Here is a 24,043-nt window from a genome sequence, read left to right as displayed (position 1 = left end):
ATTATATAATGATAAATTTTCAAGTAAAATAACCTCAGAAACATCATTAATGTGTAAAAAATACACTGTTAAACTGGAGTAATTAAAATAGTAAGGTCAAGGGACTACAAATATGGATTTCTGAAATAAATCTAGGCAAATCTGGCATTGTACTATCTGACAAAGGTGGTATTTCAAAACAGCAGAAAAAAGATACACTTTTGATTAGTTTTGTGGCACAGGAGAGCTGTATCGAAGAACAATGGACACTCTCCTCCACTCCTTTATCAAAAACATTTCCACTTGGATTAAAGATTTAAATGAAATCAATAACACGAAATAAAAACATGAGAAACGATGTTCTTGAGCATGGGGTAGTGTTTCCATAAAAACCAGATAAAACAAAAGCAAAGTGAGAAAACAAAGTCAAAAGTGAACAAACTGCTGACGATTAAAGAAGATGACAACTACCACCACTGAAAACTCACTCACACAATGAAGCCCTCTCAAAGGGCAGTGCAAATCTACACTGTTTACGCCCAAAAGCTAACAGCTCATCTTTCCAAAAATGAGTCTGATGAAGTAGGTGTGGGGGTACGCGTGGGAGTGAGAAGCCCCCTGATAGCTCTAAGGGAATATCTGTGAAATGCAGGAGAGACCACAATGTGCAGAACTTTACCAGGACTCAGAAAACAGAAAAACTACCCTAAACCATGATACGCAAGACAAGCAATGTTTATCTTGCTCAGTCTTTTAAGACCACTCATTTAGGTCCATGCATTCCAAGCGAAGACAAGTGAGGAACTGACCTCACGGTCAGTTGGGACTTAAGGACTTAAAATTAAGACCACTGACTGTCCCTGTAACACGAATGGTTTGTAAATTCTGACCAATCCCTGACAAGACCATTCTAAGACTAACTCCAGCACTCTCAATCTGATAAAACCCCTCCATGATTTACCCACTGAGACACAACTCATGGTGCCACCAAGTGTGCACTCACCCCTGCAACAACAAGTTCATCAGTTTAATTCTGCTCCTGGTTTAAAAAACAAAAAGCAAAAACCAAACTGAATGAAACACGGATGAAGAATGAAGGGCTGATTTCTGCATCTCTAATGAGCTTCTTCAGGTTTCTGATTATACTCTAAACTAGGTGGCATAAAACTAATTTTTAAATTTTGAGGAATTCTGTGGAGAAGAGTCTCTTCTCCACGATCTATGGGCTTCACTTGAGAAGACTTGAAGGCTGGAGGGGAATGACACTCTCCTGGGGAATCATCTATAGCGTTACTCATTTGTGTGTCTAGCAGTTAATGTTCACTGCGTAAAACAAGACTCACATTCTCTTTGTGGACACTTGGTACCTGGGTTCCAAGAACAAATGTTTCTTGGGAACAAGGCAGAAGATAGATCTTATGATTTGACTCGGAGGGCAGAAAGCATCAGCAAGACTGACCAACTTCAAGGAAAGGAAATAGAGACCCAGAGAGCGTGCAAGTCACCCTGCCAAAACAGCATGTGGAATGGGACATAGTATTATGGCCATTCTTGGAAAATACAATGTATCACAGAACTCTTACTTTAAAGCAAAAAACGAACAATCAAATAAAATTTCTAATAGAAAAACTGGGGTGAAGAAGGTAAGAAAGGAATATAAACGAACTATAAACATCTGGAAAATGCTCAGCCTTGTTCATAATTAGAAAAAGTACATTAAAAAACAAGTTACTGCTTTCTAGCATATTGTCCAGGGTGTTGAATAACTCATACCACCAATGGGCACATACTTTTAAATTCTTAGTTTTTCCTTAAAGTGAGAGCCTGGCTTTTGAGAAAATGTATGTCAAATACCCAAGTCTAAATCACCATGTTTCCCTGTCAGCCATTCTTCAATGTTCAAATGGTATTGCATGACAAAGACGGATGATTTAGCTCACAACTCTATTGCAAAAGTACTTTTCCTCATGACAACCGATGTCACAGAGAACATTCCCCTCGTGACACAGAAAGTATTTAAAAATGCATACTTGAGAGTGGTGATGTAATGAAACTGGTCATTTGTACTACTTCATCAAGAACATTCCTCAATGAAAATGGCTTTAAAAAACAAACAAAATGTGAGTATACGGTAGTAAAAAAGAGGCTGATTACTAGCATAGTTTGCTGCCATCGCCTTTACTGATGCTCAAGGGCCAGCTGTTATACCTGCCTTTGGGTGGGGAATGTTGTTTTTCCACAACCAGTGCAAATGCCCACACGATGACAAGAAAAATACTATCTTAGAATGGCAAATACTGTCATCACTCATAGTACTGATACATAATATCACTTATGAAATAAGAATACTCTTGGGGCACCTGGGTGGCTCAGTCGGTTAAGCGTCCAACTTCAACTCAGGTCACGATCTCGCGGTCCGTGAGTTCAAGCCCCACGTTGGGCTCTGTGCTGACGGCTCAGAGCCTGGAGCCTGCTTTGGATTCTGTGTCTCCCTCTCTCTCTCTGCCCCTCCCCTGTTCATGCTCTGTCTCTGTCTCAAAGATAAATAAACGTTAAAAAAAAATTAAAAAAAAAAAAAAAGAATACTCTTGAGCCCCTAGTTGTTTGCAAACTACCTTTGGAAGTGCTGTTCAAGAACTGGGTACTGTATGCAAGCGATGAATCACTTAATTTTACACCTGAAACTAGTATTACACTGTATGGTAACTGGAATTTAAATTAAAAACTTGATAAAGAAAATTAAAAAAAAAGTGCTGCTCAAGAAACGCATATGATGGAGATCCATTCAATGGAATGTGATCAAATACAGCTGTTCAAAGAAATGATGCAAATCTAAATGTATGCATATGGAAATATGCTCATGCATTTACCACATTTAAAAATAATCAAGGGGCGCCTGGGTGGCTCAGTCGGTTGAGCGTCCGACCTCGGCGCAGGTCATGATCTCACAGTTTTTGAGTTTGAGCCTCATGTCGGGCTCTGTGTTGCCAGCTCGGAGCCTGCTTCTGATTCCATGTCTCCCTATCTCTCTGCTCTTCCCCTGTTCACGCTCTGTCTCTCTCTCTCTCTCAAAAATAAACATTAAAAATATTTTTTTAAATAATCAAGCAGCATAATCTTTAAAAAAAAAGATTTTATTTTTAAGTAATCTCCACACCCAACATGGGCTTGAACTCACAACCCCAAGATCAAGAGTTGTGCAATCCACTGACTGAGCCAGCCAGGCGCCCCTTTAGTGTTTACTTATGAACTACATACAGATGTTTATATATGCAAATGTTTGGAAAGAAATATGTCAGTAAAAGGCTATCTTGGGGAAAGGGATTTCATATCATATAATTAATTTTGTGGTTTTTAAAAGAGTATAGGTTATTGTTACAATTAAAAACAAAATCTTCAGGGTGCCTGGGTGGCTTAGTCTGTTGAGTGTTTGACTCTTGATTTTTGGCTCAGGTCATGATCCCATAGTTGTGGGAACGAGACCCGCCTGGGGCTCTGCGCTGAGTGTGGAGGCTACTTGAGATATTCTCTCTTCCTCCGCCCCTCTCCACTACTCTCACTCTAAAATTAAAACAAAACAAAACAAAACAAAAAAAACACAAAACTTCAAAATAGGAACTTGCTACGCAGAAGGATTCTTTGTAAAGGCTCTTTAATTTCCCCTCCCTCAAAAGACAGGCTCCTTCTAAAAACATAATTAGCATTACTGATAATTTATTAATAAAAAGAAGAAGGAAAAAGGAGGAATAAAAGAAAGAAAATAGTCTCACGTTCACTGGAATGTTACCTAAGTTATTGAAAATGCATTCTCCGAAGGGAGGCCATATTCTTCATGGATAAACACGAAGACTTTACTTAGCGTTGAGTCTAATACCACACTGCCAAAATTTCCAAATGCACATTGGCAAAGTTACTTAACTATTTTTGGTTAAGGTTTTTAGCAATAATTCAGGTAAATAAATTCAATTTGAATAAATTCAAGAAGCAATGAGGTTGCCTATTTTCTAAAACTCAAGAACAATATTGAGGTCAACAAGCAATTAATCTGAAGTCTCATCTAAAAACAAAAACTCAGAAGCCATTACTTTATTTAGTTTCAAGGGCATTTTCAATGGCACTTTCTTTTCCAGCATCTTTTGATTGTGATTATGTAGCCTACTGTGAAAGATCTCAACCTCTGTATCTCAAACTATTTTTTGATTAACATTTTAGCTTGATCACAGAAAGAACTGCTTTCTCAGGAGGATGCCTGGTTATCAATTTGTGTCTTTATTACATCTCTGTTGAATTATTTCAATTCATTGTTGCCCATCCTTTTGAACTGTTTTAATGTCATTTTCAAGCATACACTTTGTAAGAGCTGAATTACCTATTAAAACAGTGTATTACTAAGATTTGGGTAAGTTTAACGTTGATTTTGAGCATCTCACTTATAAGGAATGCTACGTTCAATCTACAATTTTGAAATATTTTATACAGATATCCTTAGGTAAAGTTATGTGCCTTAGGACAACCTTTTTTACATTTCAGCATCATCTGGAAATGAAGATAAGGATGCATTAACAACAGCATTAATAGTCAGGTAATTGAACTTAGAGAATGCAGACTCAGAGAGAAACATACATAAAAAGGAAATCCTCTCATTGTACGAAACCGGCTTTGTAATAAGCTAATGGTATTCAATGTCTGTAAAGAATATGTATTTATTACCAATCAATATACACCAGAAGATAGGTTCTGTGGGTATACATAATAGTAGAGGAAATACTAATTATAATGATCAAAACTTTGGACATGGTGAGCATACAAAAATGTATGTTGAATAAACACAAAAGAGAAACCATCCATTTTGAAGAAGGTACTCTTGCCATTGTGTTGAAGTCAAGAGCAAACAGTTGCATAACTGCAGCAGGCAGGAATATAGTATTTGACAAAGAGTTAACAGAAGTGTTTTCAAGAGAATGCAGAAGGGTGAGGATCTGCACACAATTTTAATAAATTAGATCTTCTATAATCAGATTTGGCTCAAAATATGTGGGTGACAACCAACACAGAAGTGACAGCAAATAAGTCATATGGATAAAAATTACTTTAATAGTACAAATGCTTTCTTTGCAAAACCGGAAGCAATAATTTGTAATCAGAACTCTGCAAACTGCTATTTAATATTAAAATTTAAAAACTAAATTTCTACGAGGCAGGGGCACAAACACAAACTGTACCTCTTCATAACAGCTTCATGAGACATCAATAAAAACAGTCACAATTCACAACTGGGATCTACTTGATGTTCGTAAAAAATCAGTTCTTGAATAGGACTGCTTTTTCCTACTATCGATCTACAGACTTTAAAGACCACTATGTATCAAAGGCTGAAGAAAAAACTGAAGTCATCTCAGCAATTCTGAAGTGAAAAAGGAATCACAGGGCAAAATGGAAGGGAACAAATGTGAGTACTTCTCCTTTGATGGTTATAAATAAAGCACTCATGCCTACCCTTTTGTGGCTTCATTCAAGCAGTAGCATGAAATACACCCAGTAGTGTAAGATAAATCTGACACTATCAGAGATTTTCTGTGGTCATCTACAATACTGTTATGGATTACGCAAATGCTCTATAAATACTCTGCATTGTTAAGTAAAAAAAAAAAAAACACACACACACACAAAAACAAACAAAAAAAACACCTAGAAGACAGAACGCTATCATCCACTGTCATCAAAATAAAATTTGATTAACTTTACAAATTAACTACTGAGTAAATACAAACAAAATAGTTTTTACTTTCAATTTTATTCTAAAAGATTCAGTAAAGAGAAAATTTTAAAAAGTTTTCTTTCAGTATTTTAATTTTTTTCACGTTTCTTATTTTTGAGAGAGAGACAGAGCACAAGCAGGGAAAGGGCAGAGAGAGAGGGAGACACAGAATCTGAAGCAGACTCCAGGCTCTGAGCTGTCAGCACAGAGCCTGACACAGGGCTCGAACCCATAAACCGTGAGATCATGACCTGAGCCGAAGTCGAACACTTAACCAACTGAGCCACCCAGGTGCCCCAAGATACAAGTTAAAATTTAAAACTCTGATAGTCACATAAAAATTTGAGGCTATCAAAAGCTAAAGACTTGATTACAAACCAGTAAAAACGTCACGTGCAGAGCTCATTCAGCAAACAGCAACTTAAAAGTACAATGTGTTAAAATGATATTTTCACTGGTTTGTAATATGGCATACATGTTTTCAATTCTAATATACTTCTTGAGACAAATAATGGAAAAACAATAGCTCATATTTTTGGACTAGAGGGAAGATAGTTCTAAATATTTCTTCTAAAATACATTAAGATATAAGATATATTCCCATACAGGGGGCTCCTGGGTGGCTCAGTTGGTTAAGTGTCCAATTCTTGATTTCAGCACAGGTCATGATCTCATGGTTCATGAGACTGAGCCTTGCATCGGCTCTGAGCTGACAGTGTGGAGCTTGCTTGGGATTCTTGATCTCCCTCTCTCTCTGCCCCTCCTCTGCTCTCTCCCTCTCTCAAAATAATATACTAAAAAAAAAAAAAAAAAAAGAAAAAAAAAAAAGACATAGTCCCATAAGTGTACCTAAAAGATGAAAAACAGATCAAACTCTCACTGCAAGTATAAATGATCTTAAAAAGTGTTGGTCAAGAGAAATGGTATTTCTCTTGAAAAAATTAATCAAATAGGAGGCCTGCAAACATCTATTAACACTAGGAAAAGAGAAAAAAGTTGTTGTCAAAGAAGTGAGGGGGACAAAACCCCAGCTACATTCTTTAACTGATTTATTAAAAGAGGGTAAAAAATACTTCTTAGGAACACTATATATACAGAACTTCCAAGTTTCATGAACATGCTACAAATTTAGAAAACTACTGTAATATTTATTACTTAATCTAATAAACCTTCATAAACTTGACATTGTTAATATACATAAATAATTTCTTAAGACTATAAGCTCCATTACCCTTAGGGTTTATATATTTTGTTCACTCCAATATCCTCAATTTCAAGAATAGTGTATTATGTAGTGGGCACTCAACAAGTACATAAAGATTTAATATTTAAATATAGTAAATACTCACTGTTACAAAATAATTACCATCTGTGTGAATTATCATTAATGTCCTCCCTGAAATTGGGCATTCCTCACAGTCATTTCTTTAGCTCTGGGTTACAGTTGTGTCAATAACTGCAAACTACGTTTAATTGTCAAAGTAAAGCAAATGTACAAATTAATTAACTACCTGTTTCCTAGCCATGCCTACCACAAGACATGACAAACTATACTAACTCTACAGATCTAATTCCAATTCCAGTGACTTATGGTAGCTGAGCTGTATTTGAAGCTGGTAAATTTCCCCTCAAACGTGCAGTTCTCATGCATTCTGCAATTTTAGCAAAATGGTATGTGGGATTTCTGAAAACATTTAGAAAACCTACAGAAATTTTAGAAATCAAAATCATAAAGAATGCCTCAGGCTAGGAGTCAAGAAAGCTCAGTTCTAATTTCAGGCTTTACCTAAATTTGTAACTCTTGAGTAAGAGGTTACTTCTCTGTGGCCTGGTTTCCTCATCAGTATCTGGTCATTAAACTATTTTAAGGGTAAATAAGATGAGATTCTAAAACATTACTTCGGAAAAAAAGGATAATGTTATGTAGATACAGTATTACTATTATTACTTCAAAGTCACGTGAAACAATGATGTTTGGATAGACCGTTATTTGTGCTACCGCACTATCAGCACAGGTAAATGAGAAATTAGTGCAGTTTTAATAACGTTCAAACTTATTTATATTGACAAACTTATTCATATCAACTAAAGCATCTAGTAAGTATATATAAAATTAGATTATTACATACAGAAGCAGATCACCAAAGTATTTCTGGGGCTTAAACTGAGTAATACTTAACATGAAAGAATGATCAGAAATACCTCATTAACACAGGCTACTTACTATATATCAAATGCTTCCTTAATGCTTTCTTAGCCACTTCCATCAACTAGCCAGAAAACATTAATATGCTCAAAAACTTCAATTTGGAAAGTACACCTTACAAATGCCTAGTAAGTCACACATCACAGAAAAGAAATTATAAGCAACTTAAAATGCTAATGTACTAGCTTAATTTTTTTTAACTTTTTTTTTTTTTTTTTTTTTAATGTTTACATACTTTTGAGAGAGACAGAGAGAAAGAGCTCAAGCAGGGAAGGGGCAGAGAGACAGAGAGACAGAGATACAGAATCTGAAGCAGGCTCCAGGCTGTAACTGTCAGCACAGAGCCCAGCGCAGGGCTGGAACCCACAAATGGCGAGATCATGACCAGAGCTGAAGTCGGACACTTAACCAACAGAGCCACCCAGGCACCCCTGTACTAGCTTAATTCTTTATGGAAGAGGTCACAAAATTGTCATTCTACTCCTAGAGCATACCAGATACAGAGAGACCTTAGAAATTAAATGAAATGCTTTGAGCTGCATTTGATCTTCTGTTAATTCCCCCAAACAGGTAGTATAGACAGGAGATGAATGAAAGTGGACAAAATCAAAAAGTCTGGACAGCTTCATAGCTTTCCTGAATGGCAATTCCATCCTTATTTAAAACGAACCATGAGAGGGGCGCCTGGGTGGCTCAGTCGGTTAAGCGTCCGACTTCAGCTTGGGTCACGATCTCGCGGTCCGTGAGTTCGAGCCCCGCGTCGGGCTCTGGGCTGATGGCTCAGAGCCTGGAGCCTGCTTCCGATTCTGTCTCCCTCTCTCTCTGCCCCTCCCCCATTCATGCTCTGTCTCTCTCTGTCTCAAAAATAAATAAACGTTAAAAAAATAAATTAAAAAAAAATTAAAAAAATAAAACGAACCATGAGAATGGTCATAATTCGATGTAAGCTGATCAACCACTTTCCTGAATTTCCATCACTGCCGGCTATCCTCTGCCAAAGCAGCTACTGAAATGGCAGACACCACATTTTAGGGACCACTTGAAGACAACAATGACAGTTAATGAATCAAACTTTCAATCATGCAGTCTTGGAACGAAGCAGCTGTACTTTTTCTTCCTTGTAAGTAAATATTTTCACTTAATATGAAAAACCCTTTGACACTAGACTGGTTTTTCTTTTAAATAATAATTCAGAATCATTTACCAGCAAACACCTCCACTTTTTAAAATTATAACCAAGGGACATTTAGCTAGTTCTTAAAAGATTTCTTATGATAAACATAACACAGTCGAACAATATAGTTACTGAAAGAAAATGCATTATTTATACTTGTAACCCTGAAGATACAGTGCAACTAATATTGTTACTGAAAAGTTACTGAAAAATTCTCATGGTATTCACAATTAGACTTATTCAAGGCTAAGATATGTGATCCCAGCATTAACCATCAATGCTGTGGTATCCTCAGCATTAAGACTAAGATATAGCTTAGTCCACCTTAGTAGAGATGACAATATAAATCTACACTGAAAAGCTACTGTGACGACTGATTTCAAACAAAATCAAACATTTGAAAAAATAATGATTTTTCTGTAAATTATTACTGCCTATGATTAGAACAATAATGGTAAAATAATCAGCTCTCAAACAGTATTTAAAATCACAAAACCGAATCAAGGAACTTAAAGTGCTATTTCTGAAACTATGCTCTTACACTGCTCTTTAAGATAATGTTTCACTTGCCTTCAAAATCAAGTTAGGATTACAATTAGTACTATATGATGTTACTGAGGATTCCTACAGGATGAAAAACAGATCTGAGTAGATTAATGTGCTAAGAGTAGATCTACCAGACTACAGGATGTTAACAGAGTGTGCACAAAAGCTGACAAATGAACAGAAGCAGAATACCCATTACTCATTACAAGTTTAGAATCCTATGAAGGAAGACGTTATATTTTTCTGTAACACCAATTATATTTTTAATGCTTAAAATAGCGGAGGTGAGAAAAGAGAAAAGACAAACTGTTAGATGATACTGAAAGGCTATCGTCACCCTAATGAAAATGCCAAGTAAAACGGATTAAACCGTAGCACAGTTTAAAAGCAGGCTGTCAGAGCAGCGCAGCACCAGCTATACACTGAAGATGAAGCCCCTGAGGGTTAGTGTGGCGTAAGTAATTCGAGGAGGGAACATCGCAAGCAGCCTGAAATAATGACAGCTAAAATAATGAGACACCCCTAATTACTAGCTGTTCGGCATCATCCCATGTCCATTTCATATATTAATTTAGTTACTCTACTTTCGAGGGATATTAGCGTCGTTCTCAAGTACAAATGAGGAAAGAAGGCACAACAAGATTAATATTGGTGAGGCCAGGAGACTAGAATGGATTCCAAGAGGAAATGGGAAGAAGTTTACTTATGTAGCAATTTTTATATTCATGGGTCACAGTAAATATTTAGAAGTTCAAGATTATAAATAATTTTAAAGGCAAAATATTTTAGATGTTTCTGATTTATTTTCCTACCTAGCAGTTAATTTAAGGTAATTTTTATAAAGGCCTGTGATTATCTGAGAAAAAATTCATTGCGAAAATTCATGAAGCAATTTCAGTAATTCTCCTAAAAACAGAAGAACATGCATCACAAATGTGTCGAGGGTCACAGGTTTTCAGTAAGTGAAAGAGTAAATCTTCTGTTCTCCTAAGACAAGAAAAAGTGATTTCAGATTAACAGTTAAACTCTACTTCATGTACGAGGAGCAAAATTTATCTGTGTTAGGAGTACACTCCAAATTTCAAAGCTCAGCTTACATTAATTCTACAGTAAGGGATGGAAAAAGAGATCGAAAGGTGGATGAATGGACCAACAGACAGTTTCTTTCAGACCTAAAGAATGTGATAATATATAGCTCTCCCAAATTTTAAAAGCAGCTTTGGTAACTTACCATTTTTTTTCTCTTATCCTGTTCTGTGGGTGGTTCTTCATCTTCTGTTACTTTTGGTTCTTCAAGATGAGACATTAACATACAGCTACATTAAAAAAAATGTTTTAAATAAATCAAAAATGTCCATAACATGTTAAAACAAACCCTGAAAATCACTCAGAACATTGTTTCTATGTCCGAAATCTGAGGAATAGCTAGATAAGTTAGATTCGTAATTTTAAAAAATATTTAACTGCACACAAAGACTTAACTACAAAAATACACCTCACTTTAAAAAAAAAAAGGGTCACACAAAAATACCGTAGAACATTTTACTTGAGAATTTAAGGTAGCAAGTTGCAAGGAATTTATATATACATGATTTTTAAACCATACGTCACTTGTCATAATAGCAGTAATTTAAACAATACCATCATTTAAACAATACTAATTATGCAATAAACTACTCTGCTCTTCAAGTGACATTACTATGCTATAAGGAACTTGCCCTTGATGGCACTTGTACATGCAGGACAGTTATAAATCATTTCATTTTGATTATCTGCACGACTGCTCTTCACCATTAACAGAGATAATAGAAATATAGTTTCCTATTCAGTTAATAGTTTCTCTCTTCCAGGGAGATAAGAAATAAATATTGTCTAGTGAATCAAACTGATGGAATAAACCTCACTGCTTCCTAATTTAGAATAGTACAATTCAGTAATTTATCAGTCATAGGTTTCTAACTAATAAACTGGGGCAAAGAAAGCTTGGTTTCTCTTCTATCTTGTAGTATGTACAGAAGAAACCTAATTCTTAACTCAGTTGTATAAATAGCCTTTAATTCAAGGTTAAAGACAAGTGCTGACACCAGAAACTTGATCAGGCTCACTCTTGCAGGGGACATGAGTCTCCCTTCCCATTCCTCACCACTAAAGAAAACAATTTTTGCAACAACTACCTATGACCCAGTCAGTGCACACCGGTACGATAAAATGGTAAGAACCTTAAACTGCAATCAGGAACAGCAAGAGCTTAATCTCTAACTCACTGACTGCATGGTCTTAACCTCTTGAAGCTGCAATGCTTTCATCCACCATGATATACTATGATGTAACACAACTAGTTGGCCAAGGAACCCTAGCACAAAGTGAGAAATTATGAATTATCCCAGCCCAAACACGATTCAGTTAAGTGAAATGTGTAGTAAACAATCTCAATCCCAGTTTGTATTTTAGAACTGAATAAAAAGGAGTTCCTATACTAGCTATTTTATGTCTGCTGCAGATCTGAATTCTAACTGCAATGAATGTGGATCTCCTTCCTTCATCATATTCCAAAATCTGCTCATTCACTTGTAGAGTAAAAAAATCTCAGGATGTCTGGGTGGCTCAGTTGCTTAAGTATCAGACTCTTGAGTTAGGCTCAGGTCATGATCTCACAGTTCTTAAGTTAGAGCCTGCATCAGGCTCTGCACGGACAGTGAGACCTTGCTTGGGATTCTCTCTCTCTCTCTCTCTCTCTCTCTCTGCCCCTCTTCCGCTGTCGAAATAAATGAACTTAAAAAAAAAAAATCTCTGCTCTCTCTTTTCTAAGTTAAATGATTTATCACATAAATAATGGAGTATATTCTGAATATAAACATACATTTACACATATATTTTCTCTCCACTGACTAAAAATTACTGAGAGGGCAGAATATTTTTCCTTTGCAATTCTGCAAACTGTATTCATTTGGGTCTCTGGAAGGTGTAAAGTGGGGAAAAAAAGTGAATTTGAAAAACCCAAAGATGAAATTCTTTCCTGCAGGAAAATTTCTAATTAAAAGTCAAATCTTATTTTTTTGACAAAGATTAAGGATAAGGAATCATGATTTATATAAAAGGCATGTGGGCCAAGAATGTAATAATAGTAATAAAATAGTAACAGTCTAAAATAGGGAAGACCTAATATGAGAAAACAGGCAGCCAGCCACCTCTCACAGCGCCCACCCCCTCATTGAACACATTCAGGCACTGTAGACCACTAAATCAGAAACTTTCCCGGTAAGAAACGCCAACCAATGAAATACAACCAATTATGTTAGCATGCAACATGGAACCCTTTAAATCATTTCTAATTTAAAAGGTACATGCAATAAAACAAACTCACTTAATCTAAGCAAACTCACTTGTAAAAAGTCACAATGAAACTCAAACTGACAATATTATTCAAGTGGTCTCTGGAGTAGACACTTTGGTTGATTATGTCTCCTTCCTAAAAGAACCCTGAATTTGTCCAGTATCTTCTTCTTCCATGCCACTAAATGCTTCGACATCACCATTTGCTTCAATAAAAGCTGATCCCAGAGCCAGTGCCTCCAGAAGCAATCACAGCAGTCCTATTCCCCTGGTCTTTCAATAGAAGCATGTTTAAAAAATTCTAGCCAATTCTATATGAAAATGCTGGCTGAATCCTGTCGTTCTTTTTACTTCCTAACTTTGGCAAGGGGGTGTCAATTTCATTTCCAAATGTGCCTAAAAATGAAGTATTTTTTCAGGAACAAAAGGGAAAGCACTCTAACCAAAGACAAGTAGAAGGCAAATCTCAAGCCTCAGTAATATATTTTCCTGGTTTAATGAATTATTTCCACTAAAATACAAACAAATAAAGAAATGCAAAAGAATAAAACTGAACCACTATCTTATGCCAGACACAAGAATTAACCCAAAATGGATAAAAGACTTGAATGTTAAGACCGGAAGCCATAACTCCTAGAAGAAAATGTAAGTGGTAAGTAAGCTCCTTGACATCAGTCTTCGGATGATGACTCTTTTTGGAGCTAACTCCAAAACAAAGACAACAAAAGCAAAAACACACAATTGGAAGTCTACATCAAACTAAAAACAACATTCAGAGAGAGAACAGACTGGTGGTTGCCAGAGTTGGGAAAGCGGTGAGGGGTGGACCAAAATGGGTCACGGGGGTCAAATAATACAAACTTACAGTTACAAAATACCTGTCATCATTTCTTCCCAGTCCTTCCTCTACAATCTACCTCAAATTCGTATCAACAGTGCTCACCAGGAGTAGTACAACACTTACCTGAAGGGCTTCCCCATCTCCCTGGCAACATATTCACAATTTTTACAGGGCATATGACTCTCCTAGGTTCCTGTTTACCATGCAGGTTCTACTGCCTTAGCCCTAGGAATTTGGATATAATGGGTCTGGACTGGGGAAGGGAAGTGTGCTATCTTAACAAGCATCCCAGGATGTTTCATTGATCTAAGACCACTCACTTTGAGTCTTTCCATCCCTCCCAGTCATCCTCTACACTGCACTCAAGTGACCCTTCTGAAGTATACATCTGTTCTCAGCACTGCCAATGAACCTCCACTAACTACACAAGCTACTCTAAAATCCTTTTCAAGTTACTTTACTAGTTGGTTCTAATCCACTACATTTTCTCTGGAGTTATTCGCAGTTTCCCCAGAACCCTTCTTCACCTGTAGCTGGTACTGCTCCACAGGTTACCATTTCCCCTTCCAGGCAGGGAACGCTCTCAGGAAAGAGCCTCAGTGCTTCCTCACACAGTACACTGCCTGCCATAAACAAGTCTGAATAAAGAGATGAGGTGGCAACCAGGCTTCTTTACTGTGGACCAAAGGGCACCCAGGTATTTGGTTAAATATTATTCTGGGTGTTTCTAGATGAGATTAACACATGAATGTGGACACTGAGTAAAGCAGATTGCCCTCCCCAGTGTGGGTGGGCCTCAATCCATCACTTGAAGGCTTGAACAAAAAAAAAATGTCTAATCAAAAGAGAATTCAAACTCTCTTTTAGTTGGAACATCAGTCTTCTCTGGTTTTCTGACTTAGACTAGAACTTACAACACTGGCTCTCCTGCTTTTCAGGACTTTGGACTTGGACTGAAACTATACCATTAGCCCTCCTGGGTCTCTAGTTTGCCAAATGAGGATCTTGGGACTTCTCAGCCTCCAAAATCACATGAACCAATGCTTTATAATATTGATATTTATGTGATTCTAAGCATAGAACAATAAATGTAAGTCTCTCTGGCATTCTCTCTCTCCCTTTAATATATATTGGTTATGTCTATATGGAAAACCCCGACTAACATACTACTTGCAGAGGTGAAAAAAACAGGGTTTTCTTTCTTCCTTCTACTTTACTCTATACTGAGACTACAATGGGAATTCAACAGAACTAAAAATATCAAATAAAGTTGAATAAACTGTTCTGATAAACTGTTCCAATAAACAGGAAGGGAAGCTGGAGGCTAAGTTAGCTACAGAAGTAAATATTTCATGTTTCTCACGTGCCATTTTCTGAAAGTCTACTTATACCCTACAGTTGAATGAACTGTAATTTCTAGAACTCTATTTAATTCACAGAATTACAGAATAGGAAGATTATCAGAGATCTTGTCTAACCTCTCTCAGAAACTTAGAAAAGTTAGGAAAACAGTTTCTACACTGTGCTTCCACATGCCAAATACCAGCCCCAGGGAAAAGGCAACGACCAGACAATTCTGGGGAAGAAAACAGGGGTTTTACATCCCAGCTACCCAGGCACCCCAGCCCTCAAGTCTAGGCCTTTCTAGTCTGGATCCCCATAACAGTGTCCTAGTCAGTCTGCCCTCCTTACGTTCAACACTTTCCTCTTCCAAACCAAAACCTTCTTCCTGGCTGAGTGGACATCTTGAGTCAGAACAGCATGATTCTAGTTTTGACAACTCCACTAAACTGCTGGGTCACTGCACTTTTCTGAGTCTCTGTAACCTAATCTTTAAAATAATGAAATTACACCAATTTCTAAACGTTATTCCTAACAAGTTCCTGACCCTCATCCTTTCCATTTGCACCATTCTATCATAATGTCCACTTCCTATACCCTAAGTCCTATCCTTTCCTGAAGACTCTAACATACAGTGCCTTTTCCTTGTCTTCCTATTAAACCACAACCCAGAATTCTACTATTTTGTGTGCTTTATTCAAAACAGATATAATGGTCTTTACTCATTACCAGTGTTCCATTTTACACCCTCCCCCTAACTAAATTATATATTCCAAAGAGGACAAGGAACATTTGTTTATATCCTGAACACTTCATAAACAGTTGCAAACTTTGTCACATATTATGCATAAATATACAATATTTATAGTCATGTGGCATAAACCCTATGTTAACTTTAAAAAAACCTGCCTACACGCATGGTTTCTTATTTTGGTTGTGATCACAAAAGTTTGAACGTTCCACTTCATCTGAACTCCTACATTCTTGAAAGCAAGTTTACATGCCAAACCCATTATGTCTACGTATGTTGAATAAGATTCAACAATGTAGATTTGCTTTCCATGTTTTTCAACAAAATATTCAATGGCAACCGTTCCCATTACCTATAGATTGTTTATAAAGAACAAAGAAAACTGACTCAATATATTACTGACATAAAGTCTAGCGGTCTTAAAGCTCATTAAGTATTACTTATCATAAAACACATGCCCTTTATTAATAACAAGAAAAGGTATAGCAATTCTATTAACTTCAAAGGATACAATGAAATGAAATTTCCAATTTGTAGTTACATGAGAGTGTCAGCATTTGTGATAAAATGATTTTAACTATTCTCATAAAAAATTAATTTTAACCGTTCTCTTTTAAAACTGGTAGAGTACCAGATAACTCTAATATTTAAAGGTGCCAGGGGTACTTCTACCAGACAAATACAACAAATACAGGATGCTTTTCAATCATCTTTCCCTCATAACTTGCCTAATGGACAGGGGAACTTTGTTAGTTAAAAAAAAAGGACATATTCAAAACACCTTAAAAAAAGGAATTTATATGCTAACATACACATAGATTATTTTTTAAAAACTTCATGCCACATCATGAACTGATTATTGGACCAAAGAAGTCCAATCTATCATTTCACTTTAACAAAGTAAAGCTGATCTCAAGATCAAACTAATTATAAGCAAAAGAAATCTACTTTTTCTTTTTTTTAATTTTTTTTAACATTTATTCATTTTTTGACAGACAGAGAGAGACAGAGCGTGAGTCGGGGAGGGGCAGAGAGAGAGGGAGACACAGAATCTGAGGCAGGCTCCAGGCTCCGAACTGCAAGCACAGAGCCTGATGCGGAGCTTGAACTCACAGATGTGAGATCATGACCTGAGCCGAAGTCGGACACTTAACCCAAGTAACCACCCCAAGTAACCCCCCCACTTTTTCTTTATGAAAGACAAAATTAGAAAGCTACCACACTGTGCTTATATAGTAGTAGTGAACAAAAATGATTCAGGATATAATTAATTACCACCCTCCTCAAGTTCAAGTACAATTAAATGATCCACCTACTCTTTGTAAGTTCCTGTTTCAGGATCTTCTGTCATGACATCATGTAAGCCTTCCACTGAGATGTTTATAATCCCACAGAATTTATCTTGGATGACACTAAAATAAGAGAAGAGCAAAACAAATTAAACTGGAGTATTTTAACCAGTAGTTATTTTTTCTTTTCTTTTCTTTTTTAATTATCCCTTTAAACATCAAGAGAAATTTTAGTAGTAAAATAAAAAAGGAAAGCAAACTTCCAAAATATTTCTTATAATAGAAAGGAGATAGGAAAAGATATACTTTAAAAAAGTATATATAAAAGAGATTTTTATTTATAAAAAGTATTTATAAAAGTATTTATAAAAAGTATAAATTATAAAAAGTATTTATAAAAGTATTATAAAAAGTATTTATAAAAGAGATGGGAAAGATATACTTTAATATTCTCTAACTTATTACAATAGTCCTATGCTGATTTTATAACTAAAAAGATAAAGATAACAAAAATGTTTAAGATTAAAAATCTCTTTTCTTCTGAAGACAATGCCAAGAAAAGACAAGCCATCGACTGGGAAAAAAGTATTTGTAAAACATATGATAAAGGATTTGAATCCAGAACATATAAAGACCTCTAAAAGCTCAAGAAGACAGCCACTCAATTTAAAAATTGGCAAAGACTTTCAGAGACACTTCACTAGAGATATAAAGATGGCATACGAATACTTGAAAATATGTTCAGTGTTATTAGTCATCAAAGAAACGCAAATTAAAACCTCAGACATTTTGATTAAAAGTTAAATTAAGAAGAGCGACAATACCAAGTGCTGACAAAGATGAAAAACAATGTCATACACACATTGCTGCAAAGAATGAAAAAATGGTATCCATTTTAGAAACCACAATGGCAGTTTTTATAAAGTTAGCACACTCCATGCAAATCAGCAATCCATTCTTATGTATTTACCCAAGACCAAAACAAGTACCTTCAGATGTGAATGTAAACATTTATGGTAGGTTTATTCATAATAATTCCAACTACAAATGACCCAAATATCCATCAACTAGTGAATGGATAAACTGTAGGAAGCTTATTCAAAGAAAGTTGTCAGCAATAAAAATAAACTAAAGATACATGCAACAACTTGGATAAATCTCAAAAACATTATGCTAAGAGAATAAAAGACTCAAAATGCTACATATTATAGGACTCCATTTATGTGACTTTCTTGAAAGGTAAAATTATTTGTTCAGTGGTTGCTAGAGAAAGAGACACAAGGGAACTTTTTGGGGTGACAGGAGTGTTCTATATACAGCGTGTACAACTGTGAACACTTTAAAGCTTAAAGGAGTTTTACTCTGATACTGTATTTTTTTTTTAATATTTTCTTGGTTTTTGTTTGTTTGTTTGTTTGTTTGAAAGGGAGAGTGTGAGCGAGCATGGAGAGGTGAAGCAGGCTCTACACCAAGCAAACAGCCAAGATGGGGCTTGATCTCACAACCCATGAGACCACGACCTGAGCCGAAAACAAGAATCAGATGCCCAACAGAATGAGCCACCCAGGTGCACCATATGTAACTATACTTTCTTTAATGATTCTGACTTTTAAATTTTTTTTAATGTTTATTTATTTTGAAGGAGAGAGAGAGCATGAGCAGGGGAGGGGCAAAGAGAGAGACGGAGACATAGAATCTGAAGCTCCAGGCTCTAAGGTGCTAGCACAGAGCCTGACAGAGGGCTCGAACTCGCCGTGAGATTGTGATTTGAGCCAAAGTTAGATGCTTAACCGACTGAGCCACCAGGCGTCCCTAATGAATCCAACTTTTAAAAGGGAGAAGTCCATAACCATCCACTGAAACACTCAATTATACTATTGGAATTTAAAACTAACTGAATAAATTCTAATGTTTATCACCAGGGAACTTCTACTATCATTTCTATAAGAGATATACCGTGTTTCTCATTCTGCATTAACATGAATGATTGCTTTAAATGTATAGTAAAGTAGATACCAAGTAACCATATTTTGGGTCATGTTCCTGCCTTTGTAAAGTCAAATGTTTTATCTGCACATTCAAATGGGACCAGATTTTAGACAAGTCAACAGTCAAGCAAAAGTAATAACTAGCTGATGTCATTCTAAAAAAATTTTTTTTAATGTTTATTTATTTTTGAGAGAGACAGAGACAGAATGCGAGTGGGTTGGGGCAGAGAGAGAGGGAGGCACAGAATATGAAGCAGGCTCCAGGCTCCGAACTGTAAACACAGAGCCCGACGCGGGGCTCGAACTGATGAGCTGTGAGATCATGACCCGAGCCGAAGTCAGACGCTCAACCTACTGTGACACCCAGGCGCCCCTGATGTCATTCTAATACATTTTAATGTACATATTAACACCCTATTACAGGAGTATGTATTTTTTTAAGTCACTCTATTTCCGTCATATAAGAACTAAAAAAAAATCTCTCAAGAAAGACACATACAATCTACCTTATTCAGTTCAGGGAACAACCCCTAGGGGAAAAAAACAAAACAAAACTAGAAAACGAAAATTGTGCCTAAAGTTTCACCCACTAACTGTGTGATCCGACTGCAGTTAATTCATTTCTCTAAGTATTGGTCTCTTTGTTTGCAAATGGAAGGCTGAACTCAAGGATGGCAGATACATGGAGGGAATATAGACATTTTCACTTCTGACTGCAGAGTAAATCACCCCTGATCCAATATAGAATGCTAATAAGGCAGGCAGGTTCTGGGATTCCTTTTTCACACAGGAGCATTCCAGAAAGCTAGCAACAACTGATTAGTTGAAAAAGACAAAAATCCTCCAGACTACAGCTTTCAAGCTTGATTACCAGGCCTTTATGCCAGCATTATTGAGGGACAACCCATGCAAGCAGCTGCCTTCTCTACTCATATCACCTACAAGCATCAACCCCAACACGTTCTAGGAAAACTGGTAATTTTGCCAGAAAATGAAATGTAATTCTGAGTACTGCGTACTTTCTCAAAAGACTTAACATGAATTTTCCTAACAGATATCTCGCAATCTGAATGTGAACATGATCTACTGGTGGGTGGAGGTTAAGTAGGAGGGAGGGAATTGTAGAAGGAAGAGAAAAAAAAAATGGTATATATTTGACAACCAGCTCATATCATTATAGGTTTTACTGCAAATTATCATATTCATCAGTGATGATGTTACCAGCACAGGCACATGTTTCTGAGAAGAAGGCAGGAAGTTCTATCTCTGCCATAATTATAAAAAAAGTAATTAGCAATAGAGTGAATAAACGATATAGTTCTAGAGTACTGAGCCTCTGTGGACATGCACATTCACTACACGAGAGCATTCAAGGCTGAGGACAGAGCCTTCAAGGCTGATAATCACATTGCTGCATGAATAGGGTCAACTTCTGACTGTACAATTCTTGCCAAAAGGCATCACTTCACCTCTTTCTCATGAATGTTGAGTTTGTTTAGATGACACTCCTGGACCCAAAATGAAGCTTGAAAAGTTCTGAGAGAAATCTACAGAGTTCAGGAACCTGAGATTTAAGTGAAGCCAGGAGCTAGAAATAATCAATGACTGAGATAAAGAAGAAAATTAGAAGAATGGAAAATGATACCCATAGAAGAAGACTGGACAGAGCTCAGAAGATACAGGTCCAAACTCCGCTCAGCTTGCACGTGCTTATTCAGGCTTGGAGGAGAAGCCAGTCTGGCAATCAGTGGTGTTCACCCTCCCTATTCCCTCCGCTGTCCCCACCTGGATATCCAGCTCTACCAGCAGACTGTCTAGTAGGGGTAAGTGAAGTGAGGCAACCTCAGTCAGTGGGCAGTCACTTTTTTTTTTCACTGGAACGTGACTCGTTCTGCACAAAAAGGACACAAGAGGCAGAGACCTACGAATGGGAGGGGGATTAAATTCCAACAGACCAGGAAAACCATACTTGCACTGGAGTACCTATTAGGTGCCAAGATGGGGTGACCAGAGACTACAAGTTCAGAAAAGAGAAAAATGACTAAAGCCCAGAGTAGAAAGGTACATGGGCTGGCTCTGAATGGGAAGAGAGGACTCTCAAAAAGGTCTCTGCTGACTCTTAAAAACTGAGAACTGAGGGTTGATGGGGGGGGGGGGGGGGTGGGAGGGAGGGGAGGGCGGGTGATGGGTATTGAGGAGGGCACCTTTTGGGATGAGCACTGGGTGTTGTATGGATACCAATTTGACAATAAACTTCATATATTGAAAAAAATAAAAATAAAAAAAGGTCTCTGCTGTCAGTGGAGAGCCCACTTCAGATCCCCTGCTCCCTCTGCAATACCCCCACTCAAAAATAAACATTAAAAAAAAGAGAGAGAAAAGGAAGGACTGAAGAATGGAAATGGAAGTATCCATGCCGTGTCCTGGGGTCAGGAACAGAAATTATTTTACACAAAAATTGTTTTCAAAGCGTTCAAGTTAAGAAACAAACAAACACATAAGATGTACTGCCATTACCACTCAAGAGTCAGTTTGGGAAAAGTACCCCCAAATATTAGGGATAACAAAGAGCCAAAAGAGGCTTCCACTTACTGGCACGCAGAAGACATATTTATTTAAAAAAAAATAAGCATTAAGAAGTCATCATTTTTTTTCTCCTTTGTAATAAGCTGTTATAAAAACATGACCTCCAAATGCGTAAATGTAACATGTTAAAACAAAGCCTCTAAAATAGATTTCTTGGGATGCCTGGGTGGTTCAGTCGGTTAAGCATCGACTTCAGCTCAGATTATGATCTGGCGGTTCATGGGTTCAAACCCCGTGTCAGACTCTGTGCTGACAGCTCAGAGCCTGGAGCCTGCTTCAGATTCTGTGTCTCCCTCTTTCTGTACCCCTCCCCCTGCTCGTGCTCTGTCTCTCTCTCTCTCAAAAACGAATAAACATTAAAAAAAATATTTTTAATTAAAATATTTATTTTACCTACAGTATTTTTAAAAATCTTTGAATATTCATCAAATTGTCACTTTGCTTCGCTTTTTACTCACACAATACTCTCTCAGCCCTTGTCATTTACAAATTAAGGACAAATCTTTTTTTTCCATACTAGACAATCTTTCTGAATTAAATGCTTTAAAATGTGATTAGACATTTAAAATAGAAACAAATCAAATGAGAGCTATAAGCCAGGAATGAAAGAAAAATAGGTTTGGAGGAGGAAAAGAAGGGAGAAAAAGGCACTGCACTCACTTAATCTTATACATATAACCTCTCTAGCAAAGGACAACAATTAGTTGGGTTTTTTTTTTCCCCAGTGAAAAACAGCCGAGTTTTTTCTTTCCTCTGAGCTACACATTTAGTTATATTTAGCACTTCATAAGTATTCTTCTCAGTGTGCCATCGTCTAATGTCCTTTGTGCACATCATTCAAATGTAGTATCAAACCTAGCATATAATGTGGAAGAAGTGAAGGTAGCTAGAGTGAACCAGGTGTGTTTATTTATTTAAACATTTACTCATATTTGAGGGAGGGAGAGAGAGAGAGAGAGAGAGAGAGAGAGAGAGAGCAAGTGGGGGAGGGGCAGAGATAGGGAAACAGACAGAGGATCTGCTGTGAGCAGAGAGCCTGATATGGGGCTCGAAGTCATGAACCATGAGACTGTGACCAGAGCCAAAATCAAGAGTAGGCCAGTGAGTCACCCAGGAGCCTCACCATGTAATTTTAGATCTCACTCTGTTCTTAATCTCTTAAACCCGTGCTTACCAAGAAGGGACAGTTCACATGAACAAGGATGCAACAATCTAGACTCTTAAAAGAATAGCTAAACTCCATGCTAGTCTGTATACAGCTTCCACAGCACACCAGAAGAGCAGAAAAAACAATACTTAAGAGATTTTAAAAAATTAAAATGCTGACTCTGGACAAAACTTGACATCTTGCTATTATCACTAGGGCAGATATGAGAAGACTGGCTCAGTGAGTATTAATAAATAAAAGGTAGGCTTATACCAAGATACCAATTTATTTTCAAAACAAAATTAAAAAAAAAAAAAAAGGACTCGAGTAAGTCATTTTACCCTAGCCGACCTTTCCTGGTGAATGGATCACCACAGTTAAGTAAACATTTTATGAGTCCCTAATTTATTTTATTAAACATTCATTTTAGTAAATGAATTCATTTTAGTAAACATTTTATGAGTCCCTAATATGTGTTAGACATCATGATAAGCACTGGAGATCGAAAAAATGGCTACCTCCAAGACTACGTAACATGAAAAAAAACAGTCTCCTCAAAAAGCGGAATTGGAAAATTGGACAACTACATGCAAAAGAATGAAACCGGGCCACTTCCTCACACCATGCCCAAAGATAAACTCAAAAGAGATTAAGGACCTAAATTTAAGACCTAAATCCATAAAAATCCTAGAGGAGAGCACAGGCAGTAGTATCTCTGACACCAACCAAAGCAACATTTTTCTAGATAAGTCTCCTGAGACAAGGGAAGCAAAAGCAAAAATAAACTAGTGGGACTACATCAAAATAAAAAGCTTCTGCACAGTGAAGGAAACAATCGACAAAACTAAAACCAACCCAATGGGAGAAGATATTTGCAAATAACATATCCAATAGAGGGTTAGTATACAAAATATATTAAGAACTTACATAACTCAACACCCAAAAAACAATCCAATTAAAAATGGGCAGAAAATGCGAACAGGCATTTCTCCAAAGAAGACATCCAGATGGCTAATAGATACATAAAAAGATGCTCAACATCAGTAATCATCAGGGAAATGCAAATCACAACCATAATGACATCATCACCTCATACCTGTCGGA

The 24,043-nt window shown here is 36.8% G+C and overlaps 1 protein-coding gene across 4 annotated transcripts in view; it reads right to left on the bottom strand.

Annotated features, from left to right (window-relative positions):
• IPO11 (importin 11) overlaps positions 1–24,043 on the bottom strand; it is a 191,967-nt gene that overhangs the window by 15,709 nt on the left and 152,215 nt on the right. For 3 of the 4 annotated variants that reach the window (XM_042987616.1, XM_007079907.3, XM_042987617.1), the window contains 2 exons: positions 17,246–17,341; positions 10,895–10,979 (listed from right to left, as the gene is read on the bottom strand). In XM_042987616.1, coding sequence (XP_042843550.1) covers positions 10,895–10,979; positions 17,246–17,341 — 181 coding nt within the window. Of the gene's footprint in view, positions 1–10,490; positions 10,651–10,894; positions 10,980–17,245; positions 17,342–24,043 lie in introns of those variants that run through there. The other variant, XM_042987619.1, reaches the window with a different exon arrangement.

Source organism: Panthera tigris, chromosome A1 (assembly GCF_018350195.1).
Source record: "Panthera tigris isolate Pti1 chromosome A1, P.tigris_Pti1_mat1.1, whole genome shotgun sequence".
NCBI classification, from domain to species: Eukaryota; Metazoa; Chordata; class Mammalia; order Carnivora; family Felidae; genus Panthera; species Panthera tigris.
The sequence above is the reverse complement of the archived record's forward strand: the minus strand, read 5'-3'. Positions and strand labels throughout refer to the sequence as shown.